Source organism: Dinoponera quadriceps, unplaced genomic scaffold, assembly GCF_001313825.1.
Source record: "Dinoponera quadriceps isolate SergipeBrazil2010 unplaced genomic scaffold, ASM131382v1 scaffold399, whole genome shotgun sequence".
Classification (NCBI taxonomy): Eukaryota; Metazoa; Arthropoda; class Insecta; order Hymenoptera; family Formicidae; genus Dinoponera; species Dinoponera quadriceps.
The window spans coordinates 574,881-602,401 of record NW_014554512.1 but is presented as its reverse complement, the minus strand read 5'-3'; the positions used below and the strand labels follow the sequence as shown (position 1 = coordinate 602,401).

Below are 27,521 nucleotides of genomic sequence, written 5' to 3'. Positions count from 1 at the left end.
ATAAAGCTAATTCGATTACAAAACTCGCATATAAAAAGTCGCGTACCCGAGTTTGCGAGACAGTTTCCCAGTGTCGGGCCTATACTCGCCACGCCGTTATTCCATTTTCAGAATGCCAAATTAGTTTCAAACTGAGAGGAGCAAAGGCCGAAGAGCCGTTGGGGTCAGAGGAGATTAATATCCGACTCGATATAATAGCGGTAACGTCTTAGCGGGGCGAGGAGGCAATTAACCCTAGCAGGTAAAAGTTTTTATCGTCATTAAATTCTAATACCGATTGGCGGGAACTTTTGTTGTGCCGCGTAACTCGCGCGCATAAGAGTGTGTAGCTGTTCGCAATGATCGTTATCGTGTTTTTGTATTTTCATGGTGATATCTCGGTGTAATTAAGAAGTTTGTTCAGTGAGAGTTTCCACCTATAATATAACACTGTCGCACCGTTATTCCATATCATTTAAATCACACACATTATACCTTTATAAACGAGCTTGCATCCTCGACCGATTATTAACCGTATAAAACGAACGGAAAGGTCGTAGGAAGGAAGATCGAACGAAAACGTGCGTTCTATCAACAGCTCTTAACGGCAATGCGATGTAAATGCGACACTCGTCTCTTCGTTTTAGTATCAATAAGACAATCGTCAATATATCGATACAAGTGACAAGTAGTTATGCGATATAATAAAGAGATTTGCTTCGTGATCGAAGACGCTGCTTTAATATCGCATGGCAACGTGCGGAACCGATCAATTTTAAAAACGCGCGGCGAGGACGGTCGCACGAGAGAAATTCAAAATTAGTTCAGGGTGTAGCGATAGAACGAACGGTCGATAGAACGATATCTACGAGTATTGCTAACAGCAAGAGCCATTCTACTTACTGTGTAACCATGCGATATCGAGGCAGCGAAAGATCGTAAAAGAAAGGCACAGACACCAATCGATTGAGGCTGATCAGAAAAGAGAGCATTACGGTTGTCATAGGAAAGAAATCCGATAAAAGCCGTTGCATTCTGCACATCGAACACCGAGAAATTTCGAATGTGATTCGCCAATCATCGACCAAGCCAGCCAATAATCGCAGAGTAGGGCATTCAAAAGAGAGACGATACAAAAACACCGAGTGTCTTTGAAGTGACGCTTGATGAACAGGAAACCATCGTATCGGTATTTGTAAAAAAAAAAGAGAGAGAGAGAAAAAGGAAAAAAAAAACTAGAAAAAAGACAAAAATCTGAATTGCAAATTCTGAGGAGGCAATATTCAATGCGCGCTTTCAGCGGAGCTTCTCGTCCGCATCCGATAATATCACCGTCAGCCACCGTTTAGCGCTCTCCATCGTAAAGGTTATTGTAGTCGTATCTTCACCGCAGGTGATATCGCGTGTCATAATATCCGGGAAAAAAATCTTTAACCAAGCTGTACACACGCGCGCGTTGAGCGAGAAGCACATTTTGCGAGTTTAATCATCTTTATCCACCGTTAAACACGTCGGCGCATCTTCGATAATAATTCCGTTATCCCGGGGAACGCATTCATCCCTTCTCCTCGCGCTGAATATTTTACAGTTTCCTTCCTTCCTCCCGTCAATATGTGACATGGAGATCGCACGGCTAAATGACATTCGTTAAATTCGTTGTCGTAATTAATCCGGCTGAATGTCAACGGGTCGACGGGTCTCGCGAGGTGTTAACGATTTAACATTAACTTCTTCGGATACACAGCGACATATACATAGACGATTATATAATTAAAAAAAAATATGTATAAAAATTACTTGAAAAAGTACATCGCTTTTTGTTGACCAGGTAAAACTGAAAATATCCCACGTCGATAAATTTCTCATTTACGCTAGTAACAAACAATGCAAACAAATCTAATATTCTAATTTTTGGTCTGTGGTCTAACCACGTGCTTCGGAAAAAACGATTCGTTTACTAAAAGTATTAACTTCCAGAAAAATTAATACAACAATTCATCGCGTAAAATCTATACTAATATTGTATATAATGTTTATTTGTAAAAAATGTACTGAGCCATTATATCCGAAATGTATGCGATTGTCTTATACGTAATAGATTTATTTAATTTGAACTGGAAATATCAAAAACCGCGTACATCTATATTTTATTTTCTTTCAATATTTCCGATTTTTCCTCAGTTTGTCGAAATCGATCCCTTCATCGAGGAAAATAACAAATTATCAATAACCTTGTAAATTATTTTGCGAATAATTAGAAAATATGATCTGCGAGATGGTTAAATCATTAAGTGCACGTTGTCGAAAGGCCTTAAATATCACACTTACGCTCGACGATTAATTTAGCGCGCGAAATTCGGTTTATCTGCGCGCAAGCAAACTTAATTAACGTTTCAAAGGAACTCGAGTAATTAAAGTGAAATTAATGTACAATTTACTGTAAATGTATGATTTATCGTCGTTTCGTGTTCGTCGATGAATAACCTTGATAGTCGCCTGTGAGCATTAAATAGTGCCTCTCAGGTGGTTTGCGGATAGAATAAGCGTATAATTACGCATAAGTATATTTCACGTTTAACGTGTGCTTTTACTATATGTGAAATTGACGTCGACGCTAGTGCAAAGTGTTCTCGATAAATTTTACATTCAAATTTATTAATTCCGAGAAACATTACGTTTTTATGGCATTTAAATATACTTGTATTACTGACAGAGCCTCCTCTGTTATAAATAACGTTACTCTGTCATAAAGGAAAACAAAAGGTCCTATTTTTATAGAAGTCGTAAATCACGATAAAATGCTGTTTCGTTTATTTTGCTTGATATTTTTCTTATTTCCTGTCCATAATAATTCCGAAACTTGCTCTATTTTGCGTCTTCTAGCGCCGACCTCACTTAAAAATATTATGAAAAATTTACTTAATGCTACCGCGCTAAAAGCAGCACGACGTCAGCTCTTACGAACTGTGTCACGGTAGGACATGTAGAGTATAGCTCGGAGAGAATTTGCATAGCCCGTTAAAAATAAAAATTTTTCTTTTTGATACTTCGACGATTTTATACCGTAGCTGACGTTTTTTTCAAGTATGATCATTATCGTAACTTCACCGATACACCTGATTCAACATGTTCACTCGTCTCGAACGCCATACTTTTTCTGACCGACAATGTTTCGAACAAGCTATTTCAAGATGAAAAAGCGAAATTCACCGTACCCATTTTGCGAAAATGTGCGGTTGGCCATTCTCGATTATGGCGATATTGGATTAAATGTGATATATACGTTTCTCGCGTTATTTTCATTAATAAGAAAATTTCACCGCGGCGCAACATATTCAAAGACTTCTCAAAAGTGCCCGTAGAAATCTACTCGATGTAAGAAATATACCTGACATTTACATAGAAATGAGAGAAGAACTTTCAGATGCAAACGGTATTTTTAGGTTTTTCCAGTTCAATTAAAGTACGCGTAATAACTACTACATATTAAAAGAAAAAGTAAAAATAAGAACGTATATATGAGAGAAAATGTAAGAAGGAAATAGAAGATGTAATAAAAAAAAATTACGACAATCTTCTGATGCAAACTTAACAACTTTCCTAACAAACCCATACCGTAATGATTTCTGCTCGCTCTTTCCGTGTATTAACGTTAAATATATCACAGCCGTAAAATCTTTTCCACGGATTGTGCTCTGATTTTTTCGTGAAAAATAATTCCTCGGTAAAAAAGCATGTTAACGACCTGACATATCCTACCGTCAGCATTCCAAAATCTGTATTTTTGGTTGAACGGCTAAATTTTATAAGCGCGTACACGCATAATAGACATTAATCCAACGTCACAGTTGTTAAATTTATAGACTCATCTTTATATAATAGTGGTTGTGTCATACAGAACCGCCGAGTTGAAAGAGGAGATCATTAATAATAGCCGAGACGACCGTTCTCTCCGAGCTGACATCGCGCGGCTTTCGACGTGATTCTCTATGCAAACTGCCACGTAAAATGGACCGCGGAAAGAAAACGTAAATGAATTAGGAGGAGGTATGAACGTACCAACGCCATTAGACTGCGATGTCGGGAGTTGCACGGCGACGCCGAAGCCGCGCAGCTTCACCGGGGCGGAATTTTCCTTGCCAGCTAGAAGGGCGCACTGCGGCTTCAGGTCACGATGAATAATGTCGTTCTCGTGGCAGTAACGCAACGCTTCGAGGATCTGTCGCATGTAGTGACTGTAAAAGAAAGCGCAGTTTTCTTAAGCGCCGCTGCTTGCACCTGCACGTCACGGCTGGTACGCCCTTAGCCTGGAACAATAGGGGAAGCCAGTACGAGGCGGAGAAGCACTTTCAGGACAAAGAACCAGTTCTTTCCGAGATTTTAAATGGAGCGATTAAAGTACGCCTCGTTACGTCAAGGAATGATTTTGCGCCACAAAGTCCCTCCCAAAGTGCCAGCGATCCCCTCGCGGAAGGCGCGACTTGGGGGACGGCGAACAATGACGATACGAATCTAAATTACAGATTAGATCACGAAAGTTCGCCGCAAAAAGAATAAAATAGCAATATCGTGTAATGTTACGTTCCTGAGTTACCGCGTGCGAGACCGTGTCGAATAGGGAGAGACGGTCTTTATATTACGCGAATTTAATTAAAGATTCACACGCGATCTCCCCCAATTCTTGCGAGAAAAATTGCATTTCAGAGCAACGCTTTTCGGGCGCGGCCTATTATAATATGATTATTTTTCGCTGAAACTGACTTTCGACGTCTCCGTGTACTTCACTCTTGCAGGTCGCAAAAGGAAAAGAAATGCGGTCTCTGATAAAGAGAAAAATCCTGAGAACACGGTATAACCAAAAGTATAAACAGAGGATGATGGGAAGTATACGGTGTATCACATGAACAACCAAATAATGCGGTTCTTTCTTTACTGTACTCTTGGCGCTTTTGCCTATCAATCAAAGCAGACTTTGATACGATACTATATTGCACGTGATGAATATTCGCATATTTCCATTCGTATATTTGCTTTGCGATATTAGCGAAGGAACATGTTGGATACTGGGGGACGGGACATCAGACAAAAAAGAAAGGCGTATGATTTAAGAGGGGAGAAAAGAAACATCTGAAAAGTTACATCAGCGTGGGATGATATATTTATCAATGCATAAATATATTCAAGCATGTAGATCAAAGAGTTCACAATGCATAACGTTCCGAATATTTTGCTCTCATATTTGAGAATACTTTGTACGGCTTTCACGTAACATCAAAGATATAACGGTACATTCGAGATGAGTTTTAATAGGATCCTTTCAGGATGAAGAATACGTAGTTCAAACGTGATATAAACGAATATAGCGAGTCTAATGGATCGCAGTCAAGGATTTATTGAGACAGGGATTTATTACAGCGTAGGGATATCCTCTCGAGAGAATCCGTTTGCATTATATCGAGGAGTAACATACAGACGGTAATCACATTTCAGTGCGAGCTTCAAGTAAACGCAGACATGCGCGCGCTTGCAGAACAGAGAACACGGGAAGAGCAATTAATTTATCAGATTCGTCTCGCCTTGATATGTCTTATTTAACGAAGCGTATAAATAGATTAGAACAGTTCCGCCAAACACAACAGTATGTTTTAACCTGGTGAAACGCGAGATTGCGTTTCATCGGGAGCGATATTTTGCGACCCCTTCTGAACCGAGTTCTCTCTCCCGAAGGATTTTACGATCACTAAAAAAATATGGCGAACTAAATTTCGGAAAAAGAAATTTCGGAATAAGTGCGGTGGGAAGCGAGGATTCTGGAAACATTTAACTCAAAATAGCGTGGAACATTCTCTTATATGACGCTCGTGCGGCACGATGCCAGCACATCGCGCTCTACACATCCAAAGTAAATGATGCTGGGCTCAACTTTAGGAAATAATGTTCGAATGGATGTACTGTCTGCGGTGGATTAACGACGTTCGCGGTATGTTCGGCGAGGAGAAGGAAGAAGAGGAATAAAGGGCCGCGATGATACATGTAATGAATTTTCTTACCTAGCAACCGCTTCGCTGTATACGAATCCGGCAGTTGCTCGTCTCACAACCTCGAAGCATAAATCAGAGCCATCCATACTGAAAGAGAGACACACGGGCGATATTAACATACCACCCTCTATTTTCAGCCGGAATATTGCATGTGCCATAACAGTTTCGTGATCAAGAATAAATATGCCTAGGTAAATATGACATGAAAATATCAACCGCGCGGCTCAGAGGAATATTACACCTTGTGTGCATATTTCTGCATATTTCAGATATACTGTAATATTTTTATTTCGTTAATCCTCCATCTATATCTATTATTCATATTTCCAGTATAGGGCGGTATATAAGCGCGTGGTCCTCCGTGCACAACCAATCCGTGGAAGATTGTCGATAAAAAAAGGAGGTACGCGCTATGATCAATCGTATAGCGATCGTGTATTGACATAACGGTGAAATATTGCCGCCAATAAGTAATTCCACGTAGCAAATGAAACGGTGTATCGTGAAAAGGAAGTAACAGGGTGCGGCAGAGTGTATTATTTTAAGTCTCGTTAAAAAGCGCCTTGAGCCCCCCGAGTCTATTAAAAACCATGGCTATCTTATCCGATAACGTGGATTATTTCAAGAATATCTCGGATATGTGTATCCAATTATAGCGCGAACTAGTTAGAACGTTATAATAGATAGCAAATAACCAAATGGAAAACGTGCCTTTCTCTAACAAAGATAAAGTCGTTAAGGAAATGTCGCGTATTTATTTTGCCGACACTTTCATTTTCGACGATCGCGATGCGATCTCCCGCTCTGCGCGACGTATAACGTAACATTTCGTTGGATCGAAGATAATAATCATATTAGGAAAATTACAAAATAGAATTGTTGGCTTATAAAGGACGAGATTGACGTCTTTCGTTTCAAAAGTCGCTTTTCTAAAAAAAAAAAACTGGCTTAAAGTTCACGATTGACAGCGCACTACTATGATAATCTCTGCTGCATTTCCTGCAGCCTTAATCTTACAAGATTTGAAATCGCAATATCAAGGTAGATAAGATAGATAGATAAATATTGAACGTGGGTATGACATATAAACACGTTTGCTGTACAGATTGCTACTATCAAATGTTACGCATTAATATGTTAAATTACAGAAGATATGACTTCTCATCAAAATATAAAGCAAGTTTGTTTTCTATATACTTACTATTCGAACACCATGTATAACATGCCCTCAGAACTGTAAGTCTCCAGTAACTCCACAATGTGCGGATGTTTCAACATATGGCATATTGTAGCTTCCCGTTTTAAATCTAAAACATGCGAAATGTGGATTTTACACAACAGATGGCTTTCCCACATGTAAAATGTGTTTTTGCACCGAATGTGAGTTTCAGTCGCGAAATAACGAAACCGTAATTCTCCATTTTATTATAAAGCGAGTTTTATCTCGCTAGAAAATAAACTCGAAGTACGTGGTTACTAGAACAAGTTACTAAAATATTAGAGATTTTAATATAATTACGAAGGTGCAACAAATAGCGCTTCATCGAACTTCCGCTGTGAAAAGATTAACTTCGAATTAAATTCGAGCTTCGAGTGAAATACATGACGAAACATATATATGTATTATATTAAGATAAATAATATAAACTAGTTACGAGGCAAGTGTAATTTATCTGGAAAATAAATATCATTAATATTTACTAACTAGTGTTTGAAATTTCAATATTGGTCTCATATATCATATCATTCAGGACAGAAAATTAACGTTATTATAAATTATAGATACGTACATTCTAAGCACGGACATGCAATTAAAAATTAGAGATAAAAGCAATATTTGAACGGGATAAACACTTTGAATATGGATAATCTTAAGCCTATTCCGGTTAAATGAAACTCTCGCTATCGTATCTGAAACGAATATAAAAACTTCATTTCCCAGATCGTTTTTACCAAAGGCAATTTAGATGCCGTATCTGCGATGGAATCTGAAATCTCGGATAAAGCTACTGGATCTGCCTGTAGTGACACAAGCTATCGTATCTTTCAGATATATTAAATGAAAAAAAAAAATGCATTGCAGAAAGATGATATAAGAAACCATTTGCTTTAGTTACAAATGAAGACTCGTACGTTTAAACATATAATTCTTTTATTATTTCTAGGAATTTGTATATATTTTTGCGTGAGAACCAATATTAATTATCCTCTCAAGTTAATAAAATAATAATAAAAATAACAATAAAATCATTGATAAAATTTTAATCTATGTTAATTAATTATTAATAAATTTCAATAGATTGAACGGCGTGCCAAAACTTATCGCCTATCATGCTATCCATAAACTTTTTAATTAATTTAGGCGGCAAAATATTAACTTCCTTGACCAAACTTTCGTCGCAACATTACACCGCGCCATTTTGCAACTTGGCAATGAATATCACTGTAATTGAATACCGTATTAAGAGTAAATTTCATTCAAGTAAATTTCACTTAAAATTTACTGAAGAATAAAGTTTTTCTTTCCCTTCTATTTACAGCTCAGTTCGGCAATACGCTCTTGATTAAAAGATTTAATTCGTCCGACGAAGTTTTTCTCTCTCTCTCTCTCTCTCTCTCTCTCTTTCTACAATACTTGAAAGATGCAGCGACAGTTCAAGATTTTTACTGACGTTCTAGTAATGCTTGCAGCATGGAGAGTTGAAAAGCACTGACATATGTAACGTAAATTTTTATTATAAATGCAATAAGATCGCGTAACGAATATATTAGATACGACAGAAAGGAAAACGGACAAAGCAGCTCCGTAATATCCTGACATTTCCCTCTGGCGAAACAAATGTCTCGTCTCATGTATAGTTATAGCCTGCCGCAAGGAGCGAAATATCAAACTCCGTTCGCATATGCTTCGCGGTATTCCCAAAGATCCCATATGGGATCTTGGCGGAACACCTGCTTCGCTATTAACGACGCAATTCAGCAAGATATTTTCGATGTGGAAATTGTAGCCTCTGACCTCACGTTATCACAAAAACTTATGACACGAATTCGATGATTATACGATGGATGTCGTTTCAAAAAACAATCTTCTCTGTCGTCAAAAAAATTGACGTTTCATATCATTTTTATAATTACCGAGAGGAATTCGGGCCGAATATATGTTAGCCCGGATTGTCTGTTGGCTAATGAATTTACATGGTGTATTTAGCATAATTTCGCTTGTCTCGGTCGATAGAAATCATTTTCCTCTCTCTCTCTCTCCCCCAAAAAACGCGCGCTTTAATAGAGAAAACCGGTTTTTGAAACAATGCTTGTCGTATATCGTCTCGGCCTGTCGGCCGATATGTTGGGTTAAACCCCCGAAAAATGTGCGCGGCGACAATGGTCCGCCTTTCCATTCAATTGCACAATGGTTCGCGCGTCGGTTCACGACTCGAATCCACGTTACGCCGGTCGTATACTAAAACGTTGTCGTACGCTGTCAGAGGACGGAATGGGGAAGTACATGTCTTGTTTCGAGCACCCGACGAAAATTAATAATTGGCTATTTATAAGAAAACGATAGGAACTGTTACTCTCCAATTTTGATAGGCCCTGTATGACAAAACGGTCCAAAAACAGGAAATTTTTCCATATCTCTTCGTTTAGACAAAAAATTGAAACAGTCACATTCAAAGCTATATTGATATGTCCTATTCAGCCCGAAGATTGCAGAAATAATAAAAAGTATAGAAATAATGTTTCAGTCAAAAACGCAGGATATTAAATGCGCTTCGTTATCATTTAACTTTTTTTAATAAAAAAAAACCAAAGCTACAAAAAATATGGAGTCAATTATAAATATCGCAAAATATTAGGAAAATATTCCAATTTAAATTAATTTCTCGTTTTTTTTATTTTATAAGTTTAAAAATATATTCGATCAAAGCCAAATATATCGAATATTAGCTTCGATTAATGGTTTCTATTTTCGAAGCGTAAATTCACGCAATGTCACACACAAAGAAAATACGCGTGTCTTGTGTGAATCGGCTTCATGTATAATCTACCTCGGAAGCTCATCGAAATCGAAAAATGATAGCTCCGGCCGCTAATTAGCAACGGGTGTTGTCTCATGCGCCAACCGTAACGTTAGACTCACCCGCAGTGCTGAGACCAGGACTAGAGGTGAACTTCGCCACATCGACAATTTTTACGGCGAAAATCTGCCCGGTCTGACGGTGAATGCACTTCCGAACGACGCTAAATGGACCTCTGCAACAATACAAGCGAGACGTTAATAATAATAATTACGCTCGCGGTAGTTTCTCAAGTACGAATTACGCACGTTGTCTGCATAATTCGCGCGAATTATAAATACGATACGTCGATAGGTGGATCAATGCGGGTACACGATATCGTATGGTGTTAATGCTCCAGGAAAGAGAGCAATGAATTTTATCGGGAAAACACTTTTTTACATCTTTTAGCTTTCTTTGAATCAATGTTTCAAAGCTTTAGTGTCGCGTATGTCTGAACGACCGCGCCAAAAACTTGTTCTTCTAAATAATTTATTCTTTAATCAATTTTTACTCAGCGCGTGCATTTATTTACGAAATACAGCTCCCAACCCCGCTAAAAATATGAGATGTGAAATTCACACTTTATTGATTTCGATACACACCAACCAAAAGAGAAAAAAACGTTGAGGTGTATGAGGGCGTTGTAAAAAAATTTTCGAGTTCCGGTGTTAAAGGATTAATATCTTGAGATTTCTTTGACATCGTTTTTTCGATCAAGGTCATGTCCTTCCGGTCACCTGACGCCATTTTTAAATGTCACGTGCGCTGTGGCTCTTTACTTTTCCTACGCGTACATGTAAATTAGACGCGTTACATTTGCAGTCACATCCTATATCCACGTGAAAATTTCACGGAGCTTCAATTAAAATGATGATGACCAGAAGGGCCAGTCCGCACTTGTCGCAAATTTGTCAAATATTTTTGTTGATGACTCACCTACCAGGCATTAAAGAATTAAGATACTTCGAATGAATTCCTTTAGCTAAAGAAAGGTACGTCAAATGAATTTCTTCAACTAAAGAAATTCATTTGAAGTACCTGAACTTCTCAACATTTGGTAAGTGAGAAAGCAGCATCGTCATCCGACGTATAGCGATTACGAGAAGATCTATGAAAACAGGGAACTATAAAAGAATTTCGAAGATAATTTTGTGGCGACCAATAATTTCAACATCAAAATTAACTTTGACGCTGAAAATTAACGAGGGTACAAAAGTTTTCCTCTGCCAAGTCTAAAATATCGTACGTTTTAAAATACACTGCTCTTTCTCCGTATACATGTCTAATAGATGACCAATATGTCGTTTCCGATAAGGTGACCACTTCTTAAAAGTATATATATCTATATCACTAGACAATCGTATATATTATGGTTATCTTTAGCCAGCATTACCCGGTGGCTTGTACACACAGAAGATAAATATCGAACAAAACGTCGATATTTCGAAAGAAAAAGACTCGACATCAATTTGCGACTTAGAAATAGAAGAAACGAGAAACATTACGTATATCAGACGGTCTGTTCTCAGATTATCTCTAAGTCAAGGATGGAAATTGACAGTTGGAATTTCTCTGTATCGACATTGTGCGACTAAAGCGCGTGAGATGCATGGTTCTGAAACGGACACGCACTCTGTGTGCGTACGAGTAGGTCACGTAATCAGGTGTGTACTTAAGGGTTGAACTTGGCGGTCTTGGTTATCCATCGAATAATAACCACACGCGCATTCATGGAATTCATGAAAATCCACAATGGAGAATTGTGTGCGTATAGCTTCAGACGCAAGCATCTGCCCTCGCGGGTTGCACGGTGATGATGATGCGTCATCGAACTCCTACATACGTTATCAATAAATCGTGTAAAGTTTTCTTTATGTATTATCTGCACAGTAATAGCCCGTTATTCCTTCGGAGGATGCCTCATTATCTTTATATCATCCAAAACTTCTTTTCAAAATTCTTCAAAAATTGAAAATTTGAATTTCAACAAATGGAGAGAACTAGTCGAAACGACATTGACATTTTCTACGAAAAATAAAGCACCGTACAACTGTACTTTTCGTCTGAAGAGCACGGCCCGTTGCATCCTTCGATGCATTTCTAACATAAGACAATAAATCAATACGACACGCGATGTGCATTCTCTCAAAAATACGCCCATGTAATTCGTTCAACACATGCGCTGGCTGTCTGTCTCCGGTACATTATCAGTCACTGAATACATCCACTCTCGTTTTTCGTTGTTAAAAGCTCTCTTGCAAGACACGGCCCTCGAGTGCCTTAAGGCCTTCGTAAAGCGATTGGCACGAGGGCGTAATCCGCCTTTTATGAGAAGTTATTGACATCTCGTCAGTTTCAGAGGGGGTCAAATACTACTGCGGCCTACATTCGAAAACGATTTCCCGCTTGGGAGAAAATACGCACCCGAACATCTTTTACCTTTCCGTTCGAGCGAATGCGATATGTGTCGTGTGCACGCGAGTGTGTATGTGTATGTACAGGCTCTTAAATTTTTTCGTCGATCTTTCAACGTAGCGCGCAATCGAACGGCACGCCTCTGTTGCAAACGATAGATCGAGACTTATCGATTTACAGAATTCCCTACACGTTTCATTAAATATCATGCTATGCTGATATAACGTACATGAATAGCATTTCTTTTTATAGAGCGCACGTGGGTACCGATAGCGCACACGTTCTCACCGTCGTCTCGGATGCGTATTTAACCTCCCGGCCATTGTAAATTGAACCTCGAATCCGTCGCAATTGAACTTTGCCCGCCGTTCAATGCCAGTTAGGTCGAAGACTCTCGGAGAATATCGCGGCTACGTGCGATCGCGTTTCATACAGAATTCTGCCCCCTCCCTCTCCCTTCCGAAAATGGCAATTAGGATATCGGCTCGGCGTGTGGCGTTCAACCTGTTTGAAATTTCACGTGGATCCAGACAGCATGCTGCTCACGCCGTAGCCGTAACTTACGCTAGCTCAACATAACTTGCCGTTGATTAGAACATGCTGCGCCCAAATTGCTGATTTATAGCCTAATCAAGAGCTCGATAAAGCGGAATTGGTCGTTTTACGCGACCGAAAGTAGGCCGTATAATTACGTCTGTAAGAACACGTTCTCTTCATACTTCGTATACCATTGTTATAACTCTCTCCTTGTGATGTCTCTTTGACAAACGTTTCAGGTGAACAATTCTATGCGCTTTGCACTACATCTTGTAATTGTATCTAACGGATTATACCGTTATGCGAGACGCGAATTATGCGCGCATTAATATAAAGGCGTTTTCACTGGTAACTTTCTTCGGCGGAGCACGTCGATAAATTTATCATAATTGGATCTCGAACGTTGCCTCGTGTAAACCAGCCGCACTCGGTGCCAGAGTACATCGTCGAGATACGCCGGTCAAACATTAACACTCCGTCTCTATACTTCATTCGTTTCCGCGTTATTGGAGGCACGATGACGGACGCGACCGACCGCGGCAAGAAGAGGGAAGGATGGGGAATTGAAACCGCTAAATGGGATTGTTAGCGAAACTCGGGAATAAATAACGTCTCTGGCAGACGATGTTCACGAGATTCAGCGGGATTCGTTTAACCCGCTAAAATACCTCCTTTTAGTCCCGACTGACCCTCTTCTCGTCAGGTTATTCAGTTCGCTTTGGCATCGCGCGTACTTTCCGCAGTTACTCTTATCGACACGTACAGATCACACGTGCTACGGTCAACCGAAACGTAGCACATAAATGCGGCACAGTACTCGTCTCTCCTTCTATGGCTCTGTTAAACTTAAGCCGCGCCGTCGCGCTGATATTACGTAGCCTTGCTTCCATGTATTACTATCATGAGTTGCTTATTACTTGGCACAGGAGTTCGTAATAATGAGACTCGATTTCGCCCGCTTCCTACGAACTTGGGTATTTGTTAAATTTATACGGCACTTTAGTTAACAGTATGAAGAATATCAACGCATACAAATACACGAGAATTTTGCCGATCCGGTTCATTCCTCGAGTCGGTTATAATTTTAGAGAATTTTAAAGAGGTTTAGGGCCGTTCCAAAAGGTCCAAAAATATTTAATATATATACCCGGAGAACAAAATGAGATTCAAGTAAATAATGACTTTAATACTTCTTAGTATATTTAGCATAAAATAATTACTTTAATATATTTTTTTATTTGAATTAAATAAATTAAAATATTACTTAAAACTTACTAACATGTTACTTGATCCAAGTAAAAATTTGCTAAGGAATATTGGAGTAATTATTTACTTGAATTTAACATTTTTTTTCCTGTGAACAATATTATTAAAAAGCATACTGTCTAATGTAAAATTCGAGTAAGTATTAATAAATATTATTTTTATATTCATATATATTAATCATATCGCGTATATATTTAATAGCCTGTATCCCGTCAGTTAATTAGGACATATTCAAATTAATCGAATCAAGCATTGCTTGCCTCTGGCGATATAATACACCCATACAGTATAATAACGAGAAACGGTAGCATTTACATACATGAATTTGCATGCAATACCAAAATTCCCGAGCGAGTCGACGGTAGCTTACTGTGTGTCCCTACTTTAGAAGCAATGAATTGTAACATCGCATTGAAGATCTTTCTACGGCGCTGGCGCCGAGTGAATCTTTCTGCTACCCAGTTCGGATATGCAGAGTGCTGCAAGACTACCGAATATTCTTTTAGTCATTAAAATGCGAATTAAACGAAAGATCGCCTGCAACTTCGCCAAAAAGAAAATTACGGGCAAGATTTTTTATCTGCGTCCACATATCAGCACCGTTTCCGCGTAACTGAAGCGAACATGATTTGTAAACAACGACACTTGACGTTATCTTATTCACATAACGGCTGATATCTGCTCGAAATTTTCACAGTTACCGTCTCTTTTATGTATACATAGCAAGTTGACGAGTGTACGTTGTTAACCAAACTGCGTAATTCTTTGCTTTCTTCACTGTGGCGTAATTCACTGCGGCTTCTTTTTAACCGTACAACCATCCGGGAACAGTCATGTTGGTGATCGTCCCGTTTCTTGCATATGTCACTTGGATACTCTTAAGCTCAACAAACGTTGGTAATCTAATTTCTTTAATAACGTTAAATATTCGCGAATATTTCATTTATTCATAGACGTGTTATTATACTAATAATTTTTAGGTGCCGACTGTACGATCTTCATAAATTACCCACAAGGCGATCTTAAAGAGCCTCAACCGTTGATACTGAGAGAGAACAACAGTTATAAAAGTTTCCTGTATCCGGAAAACAACGATGGGATATTGCGAATACGCGCGGGCGCTACCATTGTTTTGGCATGTCCAGGCAAGAATAATTATCTCAAAAACGAAGTTTGGGGTGAAAAAGCCGAAGCGGTCTGTTTACGAAATAAGTTGTTTCACGTGAATGGAGGTACCTACGATTTTTCGAGCTTAATTTGCGCGAAGAACGCTGTGGATAGTACCAAATACATGAAACCGCCACATTACGCCTGCAAGCATACCTCCGTTGAAATTGGTTTCTACATGGGCAACACCTTCATTCCTACTATTGAAATATGTCGTGACGACCGAACGTATGCGACATATTATACGAAGTTCCGGATGACGAGACACATCGACAGTTTCCAGAAAGGATATCCTAGGTGAGATCTTCTAATTACGAAATGTTCCGTTATTCGCCTGCATATCTTTTTCTAGAGGATTTTTGGATAAATTTAAGTGTTCTTTATCTTCGTGAAAATACCATAAAGAGTACAAAATTAAAAAATTTTGAGAATATTCAAATAAAATTAACCTATATCGCATACCTGGTAAAATAAATGTATCGTATTTGCTAATCCAGTTGCAATAAACAATTAACAGAGCTATCTTTTACAGTTTTTAATAAAATTATGACTATAATACGATCATTGCGAGAAAAAACGTAAGCTGGAAAATGCACAGTGCTTGCATTACAAACGTAGTATTATGAAAGAAAATATGAGATCGTGCTTAACCGATGATCGCTTGTTTCAGACCGCGATTCAAGCAGGGCAAGTTTTATCAAGGAATAAGCGTGGACAATCTATATCAATTCGACACCCAGAATGAGACTCTCACTAAAATTCTGGGATCGTCCGAGTTGCTGAGGGGACGATTACGCAAATCAGTGCAGTACCTCGCTCGCGGTCATCTAGCGGCCAAAGCGGACTTCGTGTACGGTTCCCAGCAGAACGGCACTTTTTGGTTTTTGAACGTCATGCCTCAATGGCAGTCCTTCAATGGTGGTAACTGGAAATTTTTAGAAAACAGCATCAGGGACGTGGCTAAAAATCGGCAATTGGAACTCGATGTTTACACGGGAGTATACGGTCAGATGACCATGGCGGATATTAATAGCATACAACAGCCCATATACTTGTACCCCGAACGTCGAATTTTGCCCGTACCTAAATACTTTTGGAAGATCGTCTACGACCCGTTGCTCAAGAAGGGTACCGCGTTTGTGGGCCTAAACGATCCATTCGTAGAGTCGATCGCAGACATCAAATCTCTGTACCTCTGTACGGACGTCACTAAACAGATCAAGTGGCTAAACTGGTCTCCGAACAATATCACGGCCGGTTTTTCTTACGCATGCTCTGTCAATGAGTTACGAAGAAAGGTGTCCGAAATACCAAATTTTCATGTGACCGGTCTTTTAAAATGATATGAAAACGAATCACTCCAGTGGACTCCGATTTTGTACATATCGCAGTATTAGGTAGAAATAATGAAATTTGCTATCCTGACAGATTAATTCTTATAATTTTCAGTTTTCTCTTCATATTTAATGTTTTCAGATATTACAACGCAATCATAAGTCACTACCGCGAAAAATATTTTACGATTTATGTTAGGTATTGACAAAAAAATTGAAATGCAATTCATACGCCCCGTCAAATTATCTTAACAAATTTTTAACAACCTTTATAAATTTGACGACTCATTTGTGATATTTTTATCTATTGTATAGAAGATTTGCATCTCGTTTGATTCTAATATAAAATTATTGTAAAGCTATTTAATAGAGAGAACTCTCTGATAAAGCTTGTACGGAACAAACCGTATTGGATTGCAGTGACCCGGCTGGCCGATTTCCAAAATGCACCAGACCCAGAGAGAAATACGTAGCGTCTCAAGAACAAATGAGTTATTAAACGAATGCATCACGTAGACATAAATCACGTAACATGGGGATACAACTTCTTATTAAGACAAATTGCCCTGAAGGAATTATTTCGATACGTTGAAACAAGAATCACTCGTGCATGACGCGTTGCACTAAAAAGTATTCTTGAAAAATTACATGTTAATCAGATATGAGTCAACTTTATCTCGAGTACGATAAAGCAAGATTTATTTTTAAAGACTCAAGTTTCCGGACAGTTATCTGCGTCATAATTTTGCAAGAGGACTCGTTTCTCGCAGGAAAGATACTGGATATCTTTCGTAGACCGAGAGACGCGACAAATCTGTACGTGCAAACAACGGACGAAGTTTAACGTTGACTGTTTTTTCCAAAAAAGTGGAAGTTAATGGAAGTAAAATATCACGTTACGAGAGAATGTCAAATCTTACAACATGCTGTACTGATAAAGATGTGTATAATACGGAGAAGAAATATTTGTAGGAAATCACGTTCACACGCGTGCGATATTTGTTTATATCATTTGCGTATTATTTTAAATTTATTGATTCATTTATGATAGGAGTAAATAAAACTTCTATATGTAATCGTTAGAACAGTAACAGTAGTCAAATAATAACACATAATCAAATATTAGCAAATAGTACTAAATAAAGGAAATTGCAATCTATGTGATAGTGTTCTATTTTATTTACACTGTATGTTTAATGGCGACACATATTAAATAATAGAAAAAATCATTTTAGAAGTTAATTATCGTAATTTTTTCTTATAGTTTTTAACGGTAATTAAGATCGTTAAGGTCAAAATTACGGCACAAATTTCATAAGAGAAAGAGCAATACGCATGAACAGAATATATTCACTGAAGTTCGTTTAAAAAAACAATTCTATTCAAATTCATCACGCATCCAATATGTATATTTATATTACAGTAATGTAGTTATAAATAAACTGAAGCAGAACAATGCAGCACAATATGCCAACTAAATGAGAGCGAATTATTAAATACAACATATGAAAAGAGCATATTAAATATTAATTCAATGAATTAACAAGTATGAGTTCTCTCATTCTATTCATATTCCACAAAAACACGTTATTTCCTCCGCGTTCAACGATGTAGTTTCTGAAGATATCTCGTGATAGTCGTTTCATATATAAGACTGTGATATATTCATCTATGCTCGTAAACTGCGAAGTTAAGATTTTTCTGTTTATCTGATGTGCTATTTTCTATTGTTTGATATTTGCCTGAACGTCACTAGTTGTACGTCAAACAACCTGACAGCAAGTGCGACAGCAAGTAAAGGTACACAATGTAGTAACTCTGTTATCTGAAAGGAATCTGACACAAAAGCTTAGAACATATAATTAAGTTCAAGGACAAATTCCAGCAGTAAGAATTTAACCTGACTTTTGAAGAACGCGAGCGAGAGAACATACGGGACCCTCTCTCGTCCGATAGTTCGCGAGAGAAATGAAAAGGAGGGCGAGGATCGTAAAAGCAGAGCATGCCGCTTCGTATCTCGCCTTGTACGTGTCCGCATAGAGATTTAAACCCGTCGGAGCATTCTGGGGATTTCTCGGTGCTTTTCCTCACCAGCGAGACGATAAGGCATCGAGGTAAGAGTGTCGAGAGCTTCTGTTCGATAACTCTGTTTCTATTATTTTCACAACAGCTTCCGAGACAATTGATTTCTATTTATTAAGTTATAAGTCAATTCTTCCAAAAACGGTGCGCGACGTTAATTGCATCGTTACTCTCGGGTGTCTGTTATCATTTTAAAATACTTCTTTCCAATTTACCGAAAGTAAATTTGACCGTACGATATGTATAATTTCGAGTTTCGATTGCGAAGTTTTAACACCTACAGTGTGAAAGATAATTAAGAAAAAATTGTGTACACAATCTCTCGTAAGCTGGAACACGTTACTCGCGAACTCGCGGGAAGATTAACAAAACATTGCATACCAAATATTTATTTAGCCGATTTGAAACTCAATTACAAGTGGCACGATGTCGGAGATTGCGAGAGAAAATGACAATTTCAATGGCTACGAAATAAACGACAGAGAAAAAAGGGAACATGTAGCGTGTGAGAACTCTGCGCCTGAAATATCTTAAATACAAAACAAAATATCGCAGTAAGCAGTCGATTGAAAGAGAACGATTTCTACGGAGCGAAATTTTAAAAGAACCGTTTGCGCGAACTATAACTTGCAGCACTTAAGCTCAATTGACACAGAAAAGAGCGTCGGCTGTGCGACTTCAATTAGCTGTAACGAACCAAGAATGCACCACTTCTCGATAACACCATACTGAGGTTAATTGACGGGAACCCATAGCTCGTGTGGGCGTGTGCTCGTAGGGCAATCCTCGAACTGCCTTTAACGAAACGTTTGCGCACAAATCGTTACGCGACAAGACGCGCTTCTATCCAAGTTTCTATCATGGTTTAAGGGATCAATAATAGTGAGAGAAGAATGTTATAGGCAGTTTCAAATAATTTCAAATTTACTCAATAATTATTATTAAATTAACGGGAACTTGCAACTCATAATTAAAAGAGAAGCCTCTTGGACAATACACAAAAATTAATTGCACGTTTTATACTTTGTTTCGATCGATTCATGAGCACACATTTTAATGAGTTTGAAGAGTACAATTCATTATTGGTTTTGTCAGAGTTTCTAGTCGAATTCGTGACGTTTTGTGGTGGTCTGATTTAGATAAATTAATATCAAATGATCGATTGGGTCTTAGTAAGAAGCCTTCGCCGCAAGAATATTACGAATAATGCATGTTGCTTATTTCTCAGTCATGGTGAAATCTATTACTATACAAGGACGGAACTTAAAATAGGGTGTATCATTAACGCTAGGATAATACAGATTTACCGTATGGGTTCGACGTGATAACGTACAGCTAACATTATGTTGGCGCGAAGGTACATTACAAGATATTGTATAAAATACCTCATTTGAATTTCGTAAAGATATGTAGTTGAGCGATGAGTTTACGTTAAATTGTGGCATATATTTTCCGCTTTTTTAATTCGCACTTCTGATACCCCATACATTTTCCTTTTGAATTTTAATTAAGATAAGTATAAAATTAATATAAAAATTATTTGTGTTGAGCATACAAAGCGCAAATTTAAAAAATGATATCAATACCGATTAATTTCTCCGTTAACCGTTTGAGTGCCAAGGAGCGATTTTGCATTTCTTCTGTTTCGTTCGAAAAGTACCAGCGTTCTAGGCTGCAAAGCTGATAACCGGCACACGCTTGGCTTCTGTCGATGCGCGACTTTACGGCTACCATTCTGTTTTAGGTAAAAATGAAATAATGAGACAACTGATAAAAGAACGAATTTTGATTGCAATCTAACATTTGGATGCAATCATCGGAGAATAAGACAAGCGCTATCGCGCCGTTTGGCATTTCTGGATGGGGAATAAGACAAGCGAAAAAGCGCTTCTTGGCACGTTTGGACGGGGAAACAGCAGAGACGCGTGGCACTCAAACGGTTAATGCAATTATTTAATATTTAAAAACAAACCGATTATAAAATTGCATTATCACATTAACAAAAGAAATAAAGCGATATAAAAACAAAGAAAAAGGATGTGAGAGCAAACGATACAATTGAAAAAGAACAAGAACACAAATTGTAATATTAACACTTCGACTGCCACAGACATTACCGGTGACCAAAGTTTCATTAATTTATATAAAGCATGACTAATTGCACGTAACGAACTAAATATGTGGCAGGTAATAGGAAATTATAAAACTAGCTAACAGATATATATATCAGATAATGGATATATTTATTGTAACTATGGCTATTCGAACTTTAGTTAAATTTTGGGACAATCCATGAAGATCAGCGTGAAGATTAACATTTTAATAGCGGTACGATAATTGCAAACTGCAAGCAATTTAGAGGGGCAGAGGATAGATCTAAATTGCAAGCCGATGACTGTCAAATGACTGTAGCCTTTGTGATGCGTATTTGGACACAGCCAGTGCTGGTGACGTGTATTATTTTGGCACGAAGGTTGGGCAATTGAATGATAAATCAAGTATTGGCTTCCGATACCAAACGAAATTGCGCTTCTGTGACAACAGTATCTGCTTTTCAGGCTATAGTCTTTCGACAGATTAAATAAACTGTTCCGATGAAATCGATTATTGCTAACATAGCGATATTATAAAACAAACGTTAAACGCCCCGAATTGCGATTGAACTGTCAACGAAAATTCCGTATCAACAATAGAAAGTGCACTTTTAGAGAATTTCGTTATTTAGCTTGTGCGTAATATTAAACGATGTGATTTTATGAAACTTTAATTGTTTGTTAAACAGTGTATATAACGTGTACGATCAGTACATCAATCGAAGCAACAAATACGATTCGTATATATTCATCTTATTAAATATTCAAGGCACTTCGCATATAAATAGTGACATTTTTCCTCTTTTGCAAAATATTGCAGTCGCATAATATTCCATATTCTTTTTCACATTTAGAATACTTTAAATTAATACTTATCCAATTTTTTCCATAAATGCATTTTTCCGTAATATGTAAATGTTCGAACGACATGTATTAGTTAATTGTTTAAATAATAAAATTTCTACGGTATTTGTTCGAGCTTTAAATATTTATCGTTCGACGTAATCTAATCATTCAAATCCTTTTTAGAAAAATGTTAAACGTAACTCAACCGATACAAGCCAGTAGGTACACAAACGTTCCTGCGTTTTAATATTGCACACTGTAATACTCTAAATCTAAATATGCGGAACGTTTCCAACTTCATTTTAGCTAAGTAATGACGAATAGAAAAGAACGGGTTTGAACAGTACGAAATTGTAACTGGAAACAGACTTTCTAAAAAAATAATTTAATGATATTCACACGCTACCTTCCCTTATGCGATTACGCGTTGGCGTATGATTATAATATAAATGTTTACGAAACGATGAGATCAGGACTTTCGTGTACATGAAAATAGACGATTGCTTGGCGTTCGTTTTATGTAGTACAATGTAGTGCTCTAAATACGCGGAACATTCCTAACCTTATTTTAGCCAAGTAGTGACAAACAGCGAAGGACAGGTTTAAGCAGTGAGATAGTAACTGAAAACATGCTTACCTCGAAAATAAGCTAACGATATTCGCAAAGACTAGGTTGTCCGTTATCTTCTTTTACGCGATTACGTATTAATGCGATTGTAATGTGAGAGCTCACGAAACAATGCGATCAGGATTCTCGCCTACAGGGAAATGGACGACTGCTTATCGTTAAAGCATTTCGCGGTTGCACGACTTCAGATTATTCGTTAGCCAATCCCGACAGAGCAATCGACAGTGCAATCGACAGTACAATCGATGTGTATGTACATATGTATGTATGTGTATACGTGATAATCAGAGAAATTTTCTAGCGATATCATTTATTTTAACGTATTATTTTCGCATATTAAAGGTATCTTAAGCATTAGAATCGCTTCAGATTACTCTAATTACTATTTAGACCTGCACTTTTAGCTGCACTATGTTACACTTTTTGCATTCGGATATTTGCACTCGCACTTCCAGAAATCGCGATATGTTCAGTTGGTTCGGAAAAGGACGCTGTGCGGAAGTTCGTTAAAGCGTCCCGCGGTTTCCCGCGATTTCGACTCGCCGAAGTCGCGTATTATTGTTGTCGGGAGTTGTCATGCATCGTCAGAAAAGAAGAATATCATTAGACAGTCACCAAAAGCGGATAGCTCGCGGTACGAGCTCATCGGGAGTGCCGAACGAAATCTCGCGCGTTCGTTCCGTTATGGTGGCTTGTGATTCGAATCGCTACCCTGAACGTTTTCGACTCACGAAAAGAGTCTCGCGAGAGAATTATCGCCGGAATGCCAAAATAAGACTCGTACGTTTGTTACAGCGAGGTATTGTTAGGTAGCGGGTATCTCACGTAACGGTCGTCGTTCGAGACGCCGTGTGAAGTATGGCGCCTATTGAGATACTTGAATATCTCAATCGTTACGATGTTCAGCTGACTAGAAAAACGGTCTACTACGTACGCAGCAGTCGTACGTTCGAGAAGTCGTTACGAATTTATTGTGATTTCGGCTCGCGACAGGCGAGTTCGCGCGTGAATCGTCGGGAGTGCCGAAAATAAGTGTCGCGCGTTCGTTGTGGAAGAATGTCGTGAAATAACCACCGAGGGTGTATATATCGTCGACCTGCCTACCGAAAGCACCGAATAAAAGCTCGTACGTTCGTCCTATTACGGTGGCGCCGAATTCAAGTGGCTGCGTTTTTACGCTTTTATCTAACGGTCTCGCAGGGATTATCGCCGAGAACGCCGAAAGCTTCGTGCGTTTGTCGTGCAAAACATCAGTGAATCGCCGGCGAGAGTGGACATTTCGTGAATCTGACTGTTGTGAATACTGAACAGACGCATTCGTTAGGCTAGGTTATGGCAGCTCAGAGTAAATCTTCAGATAGCTGGTCTCCTCTCTCGACTCGCCGAAGGAAAAGTCGGTAAGTCCCAAATCATATTCCTTCTAAGAATGCAATTATACTTCAAAACGATCGACTTTCTCTAGAATACAAAAAAGAAAGGACACTTTGTGTAGAACTAAAAGTTAAAGAAAACATATGTAAGATGCAGAAAGTACGGTTATGTTGTGTAAGCTTGAGGAAAATATCAGAAATTCTTGGCTACAATATGTTAATAATTTTTACATTCGCACTTATAATAAAATTTTATGTTTCGTATGTACGTATCTACGAAATATTTGGATACTAATAAATCATAATATTAATATTACATATTATAGGTTAACTATTAGGTATTTTTATGAGATATTTATATCAAGTCGGTCGGTAATGTCAGTGTTCTCCAATTATCCTTGTGCCATGCGGACTCGGCTGATCATTGAGAAATATAACCTAAAACATTGCATTCCTACTTAATCTCACGAAACCTCGAAATTTAAAGATTCTTCTCATTGGTTTTGAAATTTCAATGCCGTAATAAAGAGCATAATCGTTTGTTTGTTTGACTGTTGTATATTATCTTAAGATAACGTAACGCTAGTGCGTTATTATCTCAGGTTTATTGATTGGCTCATAATAACAACATGCAAGCAGATCAGGATCATACGAATTTATTTGTATTATGTGGCATATGAATAAAAGGGGAAACAATACACTTTAGTTTTTGCTTCGCAAGCATGGGTGGCGGTGGATCGAGTTTACCGAACGGAATTCGACAAAAGTGGAGAGACTGGAAGTAGGCAGAGGAACTCTCGTGACGCGCCCGGCTCGTCTTCCTCATTCGACTCACACCTCTTTCCCCTACCTTACGCGTCGTTACTCGCTCGTTCTGTACCACACCGATGTACGAACGATGCACGTACATAGGCATTATATCTCTTATCAACGGGTCACATAGGCGCAGACGCCCGCGCACATGCACACATCTACACACTAACGCACGCGACCGACACGCTCAAGGTACCTCCGCCCACCGCCGCTCATCCAATCGCATCGCGCTTTCTCTCTCGCGCAGTACCTCCTTATACCCCTCTCTATCTATCGCAAACCCTCGCGCTCTCTCCCTCTCTCTCTCATTCTCGCTCGCCTCGCTCTTTAGGATTCTCGTTACTCACTTGCCGATAATCTCGCAGAGCTCGTAAACATCGTCGAAGAGAACCTCGTCGTCCGCCATAGTGACGACGAGGAGGAGGTCGAAGGAGTCGACCTAGGAGCTAGGAACCTGCACGCGCCAGGAGACGTGTCGCGATTACGCGAAAGCGTGATAATTCGTAGCGCGTGCGGGTACGCGCCTTTCTCTCTCGCTCCAGTCGTAGTCCCCAAGTCGACGACGTCGTTGTCGTCGTCGTTGTATTCGTGTCGCGCGGAATACGCGCGGCGTGAGCGTAGCCACGTATCGGGGATTCACGGCCGCCTCGCCGTCGCACCCGTCCCTCTCTCTCTTTCTCTCTCTTGCTCGCGCGCGCGTTCCACCGCTGGGCTCCGCTCTTCGCTTTTACGCACACGTCACGCACATAGGCACGCACACACAGTCGTGGATAATGCACCCGGTGTGTCGGCACACCACCGACCGACCGACCGTCGTCACACTGACACTCCGTCGACGGACACGAGCCCACACCGTACGGTTGCGGTGGGGTGCGATCGTGAATCGTACGCGGCGCAGCTCTGCGATACGGTGTCGGGGGAACGCCGCCGACACCGCCTCGTCGCCGTTCGAGGCGCGCTCGTTCGCTCGCTTGTTCGCACGCTCGCTCGCTCGTTTATCCTTGCTCGGCTCGCCGGCAATGTCAGGACGCACGCAGAAAACAAAGCGGTGTGGTAATATGCCAGACTGTGTAGATAGGCCTCTGTGTCCTAGCGTTGAGAGCGCGCCGAGGAATCGGATCGTGGGACCGGTGCGGTGTCCCCTCGCCGGAGCGCGTGAGCACGTTACCGGTCGTACGACAACGAATAGAGCCGAAAGACGGACGACGATGGACAATACCGATGTGACACTGCACACGCTACCCCGTCTGTCAAAGGGCCGGGGCAGTGGATTCGCTCGCTCCGAAGCAAGACTGGTTGCATAAAACGCGGCGAGCGGCTGCGCCGACCTACAGCCGTTCTCCGCCGACGCCCCCTCTGCGGCCGCGCTGTGCATGGAGGGGCGGGCGTGGCGCCTGCCTCTCTTTACTCGCAACCTTTTGCGCTTTAACGTGTCCTTTACTTCCTTCGTTGCTCCCTCGTCGAATGTGCGTAGCGCGCTTCTACGCTGACACTCGTGAACCTCTCGACGGCGATCCGCGCGGTCGAGACATCATCGCTTGGTCTCGCTCGCAGACACGATCGGTACTGCTCTTTACCAGCAGCTGCGGTATCAGGTGACCGCGAATGACGGCCTCTCTCTTCGTACTTTTGGCATGCGATGAGATGTTATTCTCAGGTTCGTAACGGTGGTAGCTACATGAAAAGCTTCCTTTGATGGTTGGTTTCTGTGGATTGAACGAGATCAGGAGTTCGGTCGGATAACTCGATATGTTTGTAGAAACTGGACGTACCCATCTTTCCCGAATGATATCGGGTATCGGCTGTCGATGTGGAAGAGTGTGATGAGCGAGAAAGTAATGGAACTGAATTGGAGCTTCGTGATGTAAAAACACATCGACGTTCAGTTTGAACTCAATAGTGAATATCGCGATCAACGTGTTGAAATTGAAATTTGTGAAAACTACACATTCAGAAGAAGTGTTAAATTTTATAAAGAATATCCTTGTATTCTATTCTCTTTTTCCTTTACCTTTTCTCTCTTAATAGATTGTTGTGAAACTAAGAGATAAAAGTACCTATTTATCGCACATTATCGTAAATATGAAAGTCCACTGAAGATATTTCCGATCTCTTCTTGTCGTCCAAATACCGATAACACCAACATTGTACGATTGCCATACCATCTTTGATAAATAACATGCTGGCTTATGCTTACAAATTTTGCTTCTCCCTCAATATACTTTAAATGCTTGTGATTGTATCCTCGTAGAACGATTATGTTCTTTCTATAAATATAATTTAAGTAGGTTCATTATAAGCATGCTGATATATATTAGAGATTTATTTTGAATTTTCTTTGATATATATAACAAATATTCATATAAAATGTACTAAAATATTTGGAATATGAATCAAGAAGTAAATAAAACATTTGTTTAATCTCACCCCGATTTTTGCCACTCTCTAATATAGGTGTTCTTTGTTTGATCTACTACCAATTTATTATAAAGTTCAAGTACACCGTGTGCTGTCTAAAAACAAATGTTATATAGTAAGCATCAAATTAGTTGCTCATTGTGTTAGATCTTTAAATAATTTAACCGTTATAGGTAAACATTATGCAGAATGATATTCTGATAGAGTATACCTCTTTACCTAGAAATGGTAAGAAAGATGGAAACTCAATATCTCAAATATGTATATATCACCAGTGCATCATCACATTAAATATTTAAATTTATGTTTACCACATTTAAATTTATGTTCATGTTCTTTCTTAAGGCCAGAGAGGACTGAAATATTTTATCAATTCTTGCTTATACTTACCATACTTGCTGCAATTCCTAGTTCCATACCAATGTCAGTATTAAGTATTGAATAAAATACATATTCATCTGGACTAACTTT

General features: G+C 39.2%; 3 protein-coding genes across 18 annotated transcripts in view; 2 read left to right on the top strand and 1 right to left on the bottom strand.

Annotated features, from left to right (window-relative positions):
• The window catches only part of LOC106751716 (peripheral plasma membrane protein CASK), a 200,519-nt gene extending 174,961 nt beyond the window's left edge, over positions 1-25,558 (bottom strand). For 3 of the 12 annotated variants that reach the window (XM_014632752.1, XM_014632756.1, XM_014632753.1), the window contains exons 1-5: positions 24,980-25,552; positions 10,162-10,274; positions 7,222-7,327; positions 6,030-6,107; positions 4,039-4,214 (exon numbers count right to left, since the gene is read on the bottom strand). In XM_014632752.1, coding sequence (XP_014488238.1) covers positions 4,039-4,214; positions 6,030-6,107; positions 7,222-7,327; positions 10,162-10,274; positions 24,980-25,038 — 532 coding nt within the window. In that variant the 5' untranslated portion in view covers positions 25,039-25,552. Of the gene's footprint in view, positions 1-4,038; positions 4,215-6,029; positions 6,108-7,221; positions 7,328-10,161; positions 10,275-16,278; positions 16,392-22,458; positions 22,619-24,979 lie in introns of those variants that run through there. The other 9 variants (XM_014632749.1, XM_014632754.1, XM_014632750.1 and 6 more) reach the window with 7 other exon arrangements.
• Positions 79-17,935, top strand: LOC106751719. Of its 3 annotated transcripts, XR_001375090.1 has the most exons (5): positions 79-241; positions 15,023-15,196; positions 15,280-15,763; positions 16,137-16,863; positions 16,943-17,935. XR_001375090.1 is itself a non-coding variant. In XM_014632767.1 (4 exons), the coding sequence occupies exons 2-4, from the start codon at positions 15,133-15,135 to the stop codon at positions 16,807-16,809; spliced, it is 1,221 nt and encodes a 406-aa protein (XP_014488253.1). In that variant the 5' UTR covers positions 79-241; positions 15,131-15,132; the 3' UTR covers positions 16,810-17,935. The 3 variants fall into 3 exon arrangements, 2 of the variants coding, with proteins under 2 accessions (XP_014488253.1, XP_014488252.1); XM_014632767.1 differs by having other exon boundaries at positions 15,131-15,196; positions 16,137-17,935; XM_014632766.1 differs by having other exon boundaries at positions 16,137-17,935.
• LOC106751718 (autophagy-related protein 16-1) overlaps positions 22,817-27,521 on the top strand; it is a 498,023-nt gene continuing 493,318 nt past the window's right edge. The window contains exons 1-2 of one of the 3 annotated variants that reach the window (XM_014632761.1): positions 22,817-23,575; positions 23,650-23,846. The gene's annotated coding sequence lies outside the window, so the exon portion shown is untranslated. Of the gene's footprint in view, positions 23,847-26,247; positions 26,290-27,521 lie in introns of those variants that run through there. The other 2 variants (XM_014632764.1, XM_014632763.1) reach the window with 2 other exon arrangements.

Bases quoted from the DNA above. Each gene is read 5' to 3' on its own strand.
- LOC106751719 (XM_014632767.1), top strand. From the start codon at position 15,133: ATGTTGGTGATCGTCCCGTTTCTTGCATATGTCACTTGGATACTCTTA. The intron at 15,197-15,279 runs GTAATCTAATTT...AATAATTTTTAG, and splicing joins CTTAAGCTCAACAAACGTTG to GTGCCGACTGTACGATCTTC. The intron at 15,764-16,136 runs GTGAGATCTTCT...CGCTTGTTTCAG, and splicing joins TTCCAGAAAGGATATCCTAG to ACCGCGATTCAAGCAGGGCA.